Below are 10,907 nucleotides of genomic sequence, written 5' to 3'. Positions count from 1 at the left end.
TATCCAACCAATAGATGCCCAATTTGCCATGCAATTCTTGCAGAAGGCTCTAGATGAAAGAAAATTAAGAAACAGATGGTTTGACTAACAAGTTGATTTGCTTTGGTTAAGCCCTCGTTTCCATGATTTTATTTCTTTTCTATAGGATCTCTTGATGGTAGAAGCCTCAACTTGCTGTGGCCAAGTTTTCATTTTATCTTAACATATTTTATTTTTAAAATCTACAGTGAAATAATACATACCAGAAACAAAACAGAAGATGTCATACTTTGGAGTTCTTTTTGGTTACAACCAATTCATAGCCAGGCTATGCCCAAGCAAATTGATCCACGTTACTCATGTTCAGGAGAATCTTAATCCCAGAAGTATGTGGGAACATGGGCAGCATGGCTGATTTTGTTCAGCCATGTCTCAACATAATCAATGCCTTTATTATAGCCCAAGTGCTCTAGTACAATGTCAAATTCCAGCTTCATTAAGAGGTTCACCCATTTGTATAGGAAATGGAATGACCAATTTCCTAATATAAATCTGAGTTGTTCATGATTCTTATTTTTCCCAAAACCTCAACTTCTGCCTGCCCTCCTGCATAAAGATGACTCAGGTCATCTTTGTTTGTTTCCATATCAGGGATGTCTCAATCAAGTTGAAAAAAAGAACATGAACCTCATACTAACTAGAAAAAACTTGTTATTTTGCAAACTACTCATGTATGATTGAAACAGAATCAGAAGTTACCTCAGTCATCAAGTAAAGGTTCTCCTCTTTCAGTAAATCCTTGAGATTATCAATGCTCTCCTTAGGGCAAGATTCCATTGCCTGGAGCAAACGAAAGGCCACAGAATTAACAATATATATATATATATATAGATATATATAGATATATATATAATTGTGTGTGTGTGTGGGGGGGGGGGGGGGGGGTGAACGAATCTAAGACAATCTTAAAAGCCAATTCTTACCTCACTATTTCTTGGAGGGTTATCTTGGTACATTGGATTCTCTACAGGTTTTGCAATCTCCACTGAAAGTGGAACTGAAAGATCATACAAGTTCCAAAAAGCAAATGAATCAGACAGATGAAATATTACTGCACTTTCAGATCAGCAAGGTTATAAATGATGTTTAGATTTTGTCCACACGAAATGTAGCTAATATGGATTGTCTTCTACAACAAGAAGAGCGCGGGGGAGTTGCAAACAGAGAATTCCCATGAAAGGCCCAATCGAGTATCTACCACTTCTATAACCTATCTCAACAGGATAATTCAAAGGCCAAATCCACAAAAGCCCTGTAAATGTTATCTTGTTTCCCTTCAACCAATAGGGATTATATTGCCCTGCTTTTCTTTCCCCTTCTCTTGCAAAGATCTCTGTATTGTGTGCAAAAAAAAGGCAATATTATGAAAAGATTTAGAGTTTTTTATTTATCAGAAAGTGACTAGAGCCAATAAAATTAAATTTATGGACCAGTTCTTCTTCATTAGTGCTGTGATACCAAATGCAAATTTGTGACGCTGCCATGTAGACAGCTATTCATAACAAATCGCATTCCCCTTGATTTTAAAATTTCAATCTCTTATTTCTCCTCTTCCCTGACTATTGTATTCTCCAGGGAAGGAATCCCACTGCACTTCACAACTGGACCTTCATACCAACATACAGCACAAGCGATCATTATTTCTATGGCCTGACTGGTTATTTTCTCTCGTTTTGTCAATGGTTCCTTGACGCAACCCACCATTAGTGATCCTTTCAACAATCTTCACATGTCAGCACAGAACCACCTAATAGAATATACCCGTCCTAGGCCAGTTTAAAGTCCAGAAAAAGCAGAGGCATCCATGAATTCTCTATTGTGCACTATATCCTCGTTATTCATTACTTAAACTATTCCAACATTTTTGCAGAGGACTGTAAGCACAATTACTTCCTAACCTTCCGTATAGACATCTTCATGACTAAAACCAAATTGAAAATTGGGATCCAACTGAGAGAGAAAGAATTAAACTCCGCCAAATAAAATGAAACCATACCATCTATAATTGCGGAAACTAAGAATTATTAGATATGGATGGATGGATGTCTACCTTCTTTGGGTCGTCGGCTGCGCAGAACATGAAGAAAATCCGATCGGAGCTTGGCAGCGTCAGAGACGGCTTCCATTTTCGAGTGGTAGAAGGCGTTGATCCGGAACCGGTGATTACAGTTATAGCACCCTAGCGTTTCAGGCGGGTAATTTCGGAAGCACGTGGCTACTTTGATAGCTTCTACCAAAAAAAAGGCGACTTTTATAGCACACATATGTCGAATCGAAGCTCGAGCTTGCATCTGCAGCATCCTTAATTATATATTATATTAATAAACTGGACAGAGACACAGAGTCACAGAGAGTGTTATAAATGGCGCATGTTACCCAAATTTCGAAGCTTCTCGGATCCTTCAACTATACGACCAGAAGCAGACGAGCTTTCTTCGTTCTTTCAGTATTTTGTAACTTTCATCTATGGAACTGGAGCTAAAATTCGTCTCAGACACAAATAACGTAAGAGAAATGTGGCAGTAGAAGGATTCCATGCCAACGCTTTCACGAACTCAGGTACAGATAGAGTCATAGAGATAGGTAATTAATTAAAAATTAATCTCGGCTGCTGAGGTTGGTTAGCCCTTGAATTCAACAAACATGCTTTTTTTATTTCTTTTCATTTGGAATTTTGCCTTAAATGCTTAAGGCTGTGTTTGTTTTTTGATAGAATATATAAGACAACCAGAAAAAAGAAAAAAAAAAAAAAAAAACAAAACAAAACAAAACTTTCAACACTTGTAACGAGATAGCATTGGTGTTGTAGATGGTAGGTATTGTTTACACATGATCAAATCACCTTAGTCTGTTTTTTTTCACTAATGTTATATCACGTGGCATGCATGTGTTAGACCGGCTCGGTTTTATTGTTATTTGGAAGGAGTGTAAATGAAAATCGATGTAAAATCCACTCCGTTGTAGATTTATTGGGATTTGGATGGAGTGGAGTTTTATATCGTGAATCAATGTAAAACCAAAAATTAAGGTATCGATATGATATTCTCGATATGGGGTGTATCGTATTTGTATCTATAATCATGGTTATGGTTGGATATGTATCTTACGAGTGTGTGTATCGGTATGATATACTTTTGTATCAGGTATCTCAAGTGGATACAATCCGATAAACACCGATACGGAGGCATATTCGTGTCTAGTTTGATAAAATTGTACATTAATTACTTTTGGATTGTTTTTTTATCTCTAATACAAGTTAAAAAATAGTATTAAGAAAACTGAAATGAATAATTTAAGATTTAATTTTTCCAAAAAAAAATAATAAAAACAAAATCATAAAAATAATATATTTCATCTTCCTTAGATGATTTATATATTTTATCTTACACATAATTACATGTTAAAAATAAAAACATAGTTATTATATAAAAAAACTAAATTAATTAATTTTCCCAACAAAATTAATGAAAAAACAGAAAATTATAATTATAAAAATTGAAACGAATAATTTAAGATTTAATTTTCCCAAATTATTTAATAAAATGAAAATTAAATATAATTTGTTTTATCTATTTTAAATGATTTATTTGTTTTATTTTACAATTATGTGTAAAATAAAAATATTATATGTTAAAAATGAAAACATATTTACTGTTTAAAAATTAGTTGTTATTTAAATAAAATACTAAATTAATAAATATTCCTAAAAATTAATAAAAATTGAAAATTATAATTATAAAATTGAAAGAATGATAATTATTGTACAATGTTTGAATGTTCTACAGTCCGGGTATTGTTTATTTAATATTTCTCTTCATATAACCTATTGAAGTATGCATTTCTCATGTCTTTATATCTTATTCATATATAATTCAACTTTTGGTTTAGTATTATTATGTATTTATGTGATTTGTATGCATTTCACTAGCATACTCAATTGTTTCTATATTTTTCATTCGTATCCATGCATTTCCAAAGTGTATCCGTATCTAATACGATACCCGATGTTGATACTTTTATTCTTGTGTAAAACCTCATCAAGCATAAGGTTTTACATCGATTATCAATATAAATTTGATGTAAAACTTTACACTTTTTTATCATGGTTTTCAAAATATAATGGCTACCTATTATACAATTCAAGGTAAAACGTCATCAATGAACTTTTACACTGATGACATTTTACACCAGATCCAAATGAAGCCTTACCCTTTACTTTTTTTACATTGATCTAGCAGGTGCCCTTACTTGTGCTAGTGTTATTTAAAACAAATACTTTCTTTGCTTTTGGTTTAGGCTATAAATTCATACATTTACCCTTTACTTTTTCTTTTACATTAATCTAATAGGTGCCCTTGCACTAGTGTTATTTAAAATAGATATTTTGTTTGGTTTTGGTGTAGACCATTATATTATGTAAATTTATATCTTTATGGTGCCCATGCACTAGTGTTATTTAAAACATATATTTGTCTTGGTTTTGGTGTAGGGCATAAAAATTTGAATTTGATTATCTAGAAGTTGTTTGGTATCGTAGTTATTTTTGAAAGATCTTTACATAGACTTGACAACCAAAAGGCAATATGAGCTTTTGTATTAAGGTTTTAGCAGATTGAAGACCGTTTGGTTAAGGCACGTCTTTTTATGCAAATATGCGATGAGAAAAAGTCAAAAAATTCCATTTGGAGCTTCCCGAAAATAGCCCAAAACAGGTTTTGGGCATTTTTTGGGTGGCATCTTTTGACAACTAGATATTTTTCCAACCAAATAGGAAAAGACAAAAACACGGGCTATCGGGCTTCTAAACAACTGATAACTCATGTGGAAAGACATGCCAAATAAGGCTTCAATAAACATTTGTACTAGACTTATCTTGAAAAATGAGAAAGTGGTTGATAAATGTTTATTTTAGTGTTGTTTGAAAGTTTGGCGCCACATAAGTTAAACAATAAATAAACAATTGTGTGTTGGGAAAAACATTAAAAATGATGTTACCCCAATGGTTGGTTTGGCTCACACAAATTAAGAAAACATTTATTTAATAAACAATCTTACCAAATAACATTTTGGAATAAATGTATATTTAGTGATCAACTAATGCCATTTTTCAAATAAATGGCCATATAACATGATAATGCAAATTACCTTACTCTTACAGACATACATAACAATGCCTTACACCAATACATGCAAATACTGTAATTTAACTTTTATGATTTGTAAAAGTTAAGGCAATTATGGGCATTATATTGTATAGGTTTTGGAACCACTACTATTATTTCAAATAATTCATTTCTAGTCCTATCATTGCTTTTCTCACATTGTTCTTTATGAATAAAAACGAAATGCACTAATCAGAACATAAACTATTCCTGGGGCTCCATTTGGGAAGAGGGCAAATACAAAAACATTCAGTTCAAATACAAGAGAGTATATATTTAAGAACTATGCATATTTGTCACGCTTTCCAAACAGAGCCTACATAATTAACCAACTAGGCAACTCAAAAATCTAAATACACTAATTTGCATCCTTGTTCTTGATATACATTATACATGTTATTTTACTCTTTGCATTGAAAGGAGCCCAAAGGAATACAAAACCTTATATATTTTGCATGTATTTGCCCTGTAATTTACTCTTTCCAATTTTAGCCTAAAAAATCACAATTATCAATTTCATTGTCTTTTAAGGAAGAAGTATGCAGTCAAGGGATCCTTTGCACGGCAAGATGGTCAACGCTCAAAATGACCACATGTTTTTGTCAACAGGAATTGCAACTGGGGCACTTATAAAAAAAATGCAACTAGGAGGAGACTGAAATACCAAGATCCAATTTGACTGTTTTGGATTTGAATGATTCATTTAATTAAGGATTTGTATTCAGATTTCAAAGATGGGTATATTTAATAATTGTGTCAATATTGAATCAAATGCGGGTCTGATTTTTGGGCAATCTTGTATGGAAATCACATCAGAGTCTTACATGCACATCTCAGCGTACATTGAAAATATCTTTTATATTTGTTATTGGGAAATATTTTCAATAGACAGTCGGAATGTGCTGTGGGGTGTCTGTGGGGCATGTCCTGTGGGGTTTGATGTGAACTCTCTTGCGTGTGCCTTGATAAAATTTGAACCATTATTTTCTAACCTACAAATGAACTGTATGTCTAAATTAGTTGATCATCACCTTGATTTAATATGGGCACATCATATGGTGATTTAATTTGATATGGGCACACCACGTGATGATCTAATTTGATATGATTACACACCGGTGATTTAATTTAAATGAGTGCTCCACATTTTGAATCCTGTTATACGCATATATAAGTATTGATGAAAACATGAAGAATACTTTAATATTTGGGGTAGGGCTGCAAAGGGATGAATATATCAAATCAAATATATATTGTAGGTTCAACTATGATACCGAAAAGACATGATACAAGAAAAATTTATAACCAATCAACTGGTATCATAAAAAAAGATGCCCAATCATAAGGTATTAATTAAAATTCACGGGATGCTTTGATTGGTCAAAGCTCTTCCAGTCTCATATTATGTCTTTTTGGTATCATAAATTTTTTCATTATACATGTTTGTATTTATACTTTTTCCAAACTGAGCCAAAGAGAATAATGTGTCCCCTATCTCTAAACTCGCGTGATTGATCTTCATGAACATTGATTTGATTATGCAATTCTGAAGCAATGGCCAAGGTAGAACCTAGAAGTCACGATTAGAATCAGACCCGTGTGAACTAACACAGCGTCCTCTATGAAGCTATGAGTAAGCTATGCATCCTTTTTATTCGTTCCATTTCACTTGCATTTGTAGAATTTGGACAACCTGGCTCATTTTGACATGTGTTTTATTTATTCATTCAGGGGTCTTTTTACTTTTTAGGGGGTGTTCTTTTTTTCAGATTTTGAGAGGGGAGAAAGTTGGTCAATGGGAACTAGAATCCCATGTTCTTTTTTCAGATTTATGTGGGGACAAGGGAAGATTTATTTTCCTAGTCTCTTAGGTGGATAAATAACTTTTCCACCTAGGAAGAAAGTTGCCAACACTTGAATGGGACAAAAATGCCCTTTTTAATAATGGATTTTTATGGCTAAAATGACCATTGCCTTATTTACATGAGAAATAAAAGAACATGGGTAAATGCACTTACCGCTGTTAAGTGTTTCCCATGAAAAAGTTACCCAGGTAACTACATCTACCTAGGTAAGTAATTTACCAAAAAGCGAACGGGCCTTAATCTCATTTGCTTTCAGTGATATACATATTCTGGCTTTGAAATTGAACCATTAATTTTATTATTAACTGTTTTTTTATTTGCTGAAATGATGAAAGATCTTGTTGCTTTGGATACAATTACCTTTAAATCCTTTCTTTTCTCCTCTTAAATCTCTTTAGGGGGTGTTCTTTTTTTTGGATTTTGAGAGGGGGAAAGTTGGTCATGGGATTTTGGCTCCCATTGACCAAGAATCCCATGTTCTTTTTTTAAATTTATATGGGGATTAGGGAAAGTTTATTTTTTGGGATAGGTAAGTGATACCCATCTCCTAGGTGGGTAAATAACTTTCCCACATAGGGGAAAGTTGCCAATACTTGAATTGGACAAAAATGTCCTTTTTAATAATGGATTTTTATGGCTAAAATGGTTATTGCCTTATTTACATGAGAAATAAAAGAACATGGGTAAATGCACTTACCCAGGTAAGGTAACTACGTTTACCCGAGTAAATAACTTACCGAAAAATGAACGGGACCTTAATATAATCTATTATAATACTATTTAATATAATCAATTAGACTAAGATGATTTGGATAAATGCATAGAAGACCATTAACTACACATAAAAAAGTGATTTATTAAATGCTATAAAAGCTTCGGAGTAAACCAAAAAGGACATGGATTCAAATAGTAAAAAATAATTTAAGCACTGGTTTTAAATGGAATAAATTGGCAAAACAAGATTCATGTAGGCAACCCCATATAGTTGAGATTTGGGATAACTGGATAAGGCATGGATGGCAATAATGCTGATGTCTCTATAGTCAATGTTTGTAACTTCTGTTTTCTCCCATTAAATCCTTTGGGAGCTTGCATCTTTTGTCCCCGGGGACAAAATTTTTTGTCCCAAACCAATAGTAATCTGCCACATCATTTTAAAAAATCACTTTAATTTTGAAAAGGAAAGCAAGCTGATGTGGCAGATTGCTATTGGTTTGAGGCAGAAAAGTTTTTGTTAGGTTGCATTTGGATGCGATGTAAATCAAGAACCGATGCAAATTTACATCGGTATGGTTTTGTATGCATTTGGAAAGAGGATGTAATTATTATCGATATAAAACTAAACTCTAGTTCAGTTTTGTGTGCGTTTGTATAGAGTGTAGTTTTACGTTGATAATTGATGTAAAACCTCATCAACTCTTAAGTTTTACATCGATTTTATCAATATAAACCTTTACGTTCCACCCATCACTATTTAAAAAAAAAAAAAAAACAACGGTCACTTTCTGGTTCAGTATAAAACGTTATCAGTGTACTTTTACACTGATTCCAAACGCAGCGTAGAAAACACACGGTGCGAACATTCTCTTTTCTCTTCTTAAATCTTTGTGGATTCCTGTGGATTCTTTCTAATAGATTGGAGTGCAAATTTGATAGATTTTGTTGGGTTAGAGGCCAGCCCAAGCCCAACCGCGAGGCATGAACCTTGGGCTAAACCCAAACTGAAGTCAAATGTCCAAGTTGCCAATTCAAAACCAAACCCCACTCAACTAGGGATAAAGGATAGGTTCAAATGTCTTTAGTTGGGATGGACAGGTCGTTCAGTTTTTTCCCTTTTTGTTGGATGCATCAGGTTTTAAGTCTTCTCACTCTTTTTTCCCCTTTAATTTTGACTCCATAGTAAATTCGATATCACCACAATTTTCAAACTAAAGTTGTTTATCATTTATTTCGTTTTGTATATCTCATAATTATTTACAAACTGAAAACAATTATAGAGTGATATTTCATGATATTTTTTTATTTAAAGCCTTCCATTCTCAAAATCTTCTTTTATTAATTGGTATACTATATACATATTTTATCTTACCAAATTTCTACTAGGCGTCATGCATTAATTGCATGGGCTCACTATTTGGTTTTAAAAACAAATGGACAACCTTAACAAATGAAAAAAAAAAAATTAGCAAATTTGGCAAAAAGTCATTTGGTATTCATCAAAATTCACGGGGTACCAATGAAAGGTGTTTCAGTATCATACCCATTGTGGCATCATAGAAATTGTCCTTATTTAAAGAATGGTTATTTCTCAGGTGGATGGGGATGGTATTTGGAATTGCGGTGTAACATTTCCAGACATAAGTATATTAACTTTAATGTATTTAGTTGAATAGATTTGACTTTTACGGGTGTTTCAAACTTTTGTTGATCCAATTCCAGCCGTTTGGATTAATGACCTCATTACAGTCTCAGTTATTAGGGTGTTCATAGTTTGGTCAAGAAACCATGGGCACATATTTGAAACCAAACCGATTTCTTTCGTTTTTTGAAAGTAATGAATCGAAATCAATTTGATAGGACCTCTTCAGTTTTTCAGTTTTTCATGAGCACTTCTATCTATTCATATTAATTTAAGAGATCATCCAAACTCCCCTTAACTTTCCCCTAATTCTCTTAAATTTACCCCGAATTTTTAAAACCCTTAGACTGCATTTAGAAACGATGCAAATAAGTGTGAATGCAAATATGTAGAGTGTAAAATGGTTCATATAAATTGCAAAGCTGGATTAGTTTTGCACTTACAAATTTACCTTCTTACCAAACAGGCTTTTAGCTGTTATGAATGCAAACACGAATTCCAATAAAGCATATGACTCTTTATTATCAAAATCCCACTTGAATGCAAATTTACTTCTTTTTTATTGATGTACTTTACATTTTATTATCAATGTAAATATGCATTTTCTATCATTTGTCAATGCATAAATGTAATGTTGCCAAACATAGGCAAAAGTGAACCAGAGCGCAAATTTACCCTGAACCGGGATTTACACTCCATTTGCATCATTTCCAAATGCAACCTTAGAAATCATCTTGTTACTCTATTAAAGATCCACTGTGGCCTAAGTGCTTGCCAACCACTTAATTGTAGTCAGTGAGGTGGTGGCAAACACCCAAAGTGCTTTAATTGGGGAAGGTAGATAGTTAATAGCACCTTGGTAGCAATGAAGTAGTGGAAGAGCAAAAAAAGAGTGGTCAAGGGGGAGTAGTTTGCAAGCGAGAAGGCCTATCATAGAGTGGGTTGGGGTTGCTTGTGGAATATTTTGAAATTGAAAGGGTTAGGTGAAAGATGGATTAGATGGATGTGAGGGTGTGTCTAATTGGCTTAGTTCTCAGTCCTTAAATGGGAGATTTGGGTGGGATGGGATGGAAAATGTGTAAAAATTTAACTTTCCATTGTTTGGTTTTATATGGGAAAATAGTAGGAAAAGTACCCAACACAAAACGGAGTCCACCCCTACAAGTCTCGAAGAACCTACCTCCTACAAAACTAGAATCAACAGATTCCTCGTTGGTGTTGGAGTCCACCCTTACTGTGCCTAGCGACTGATTTCCCCTATTTCTACGAAGGAGATCCTCTGGAAATGGCCCCCAATCTAGCTGTTGTTGTCGCTCCTCTACCGCCATAGCAGGCCAAGGGAGACTACTTCAAGGAGGTGGAAGAGGCGTTCAGGAGGAGAAATGAAGAGCTAGAGAGGGAACTGAAGAATAGCCTGAAAAGGAAGGAGAATATGAGGGAGGAGCTGTTGAGAAACTCAAAGAGACTCAGATCCATGGAAGA

The 10,907-nt window shown here is 33.7% G+C and overlaps 1 protein-coding gene across 2 annotated transcripts in view; it reads right to left on the bottom strand.

Moving 5' to 3' along the window:
- LOC148842629 (alpha/beta-Hydrolases superfamily protein) overlaps window positions 1–2,793 on the bottom strand; it is a 6,746-nt gene extending 3,953 nt beyond the window's left edge. Inside the window, exons 1-4 of one of the 2 annotated variants that reach the window (XM_088958968.1) lie at window positions 2,416–2,793; window positions 2,090–2,330; window positions 963–1,036; window positions 739–819 (exon numbers count right to left, since the gene is read on the bottom strand). In XM_088958968.1, coding sequence (XP_088815094.1) covers window positions 739–819; window positions 963–1,036; window positions 2,090–2,330 — 396 coding nt within the window. In that variant the 5' untranslated portion in view covers window positions 2,416–2,793. Of the gene's footprint in view, window positions 1–738; window positions 820–962; window positions 1,037–2,089; window positions 2,341–2,415 lie in introns of both variants that reach the window. The other variant, XM_088958969.1, reaches the window with a different exon arrangement.
- Window positions 2,794–10,907: the final 8,114 nt, after the last annotated feature.

The sequence above is a fragment of the Nelumbo lutea genome, chromosome 8 (assembly GCF_056320005.1).
Source record: "Nelumbo lutea isolate HS-2025 chromosome 8, American lotus-T2T, whole genome shotgun sequence".
NCBI lineage: Eukaryota > Viridiplantae > Streptophyta > Magnoliopsida > Proteales > Nelumbonaceae > Nelumbo > Nelumbo lutea.
The sequence above is the reverse complement of the archived record's forward strand: the minus strand, read 5'-3'. Positions and strand labels throughout refer to the sequence as shown.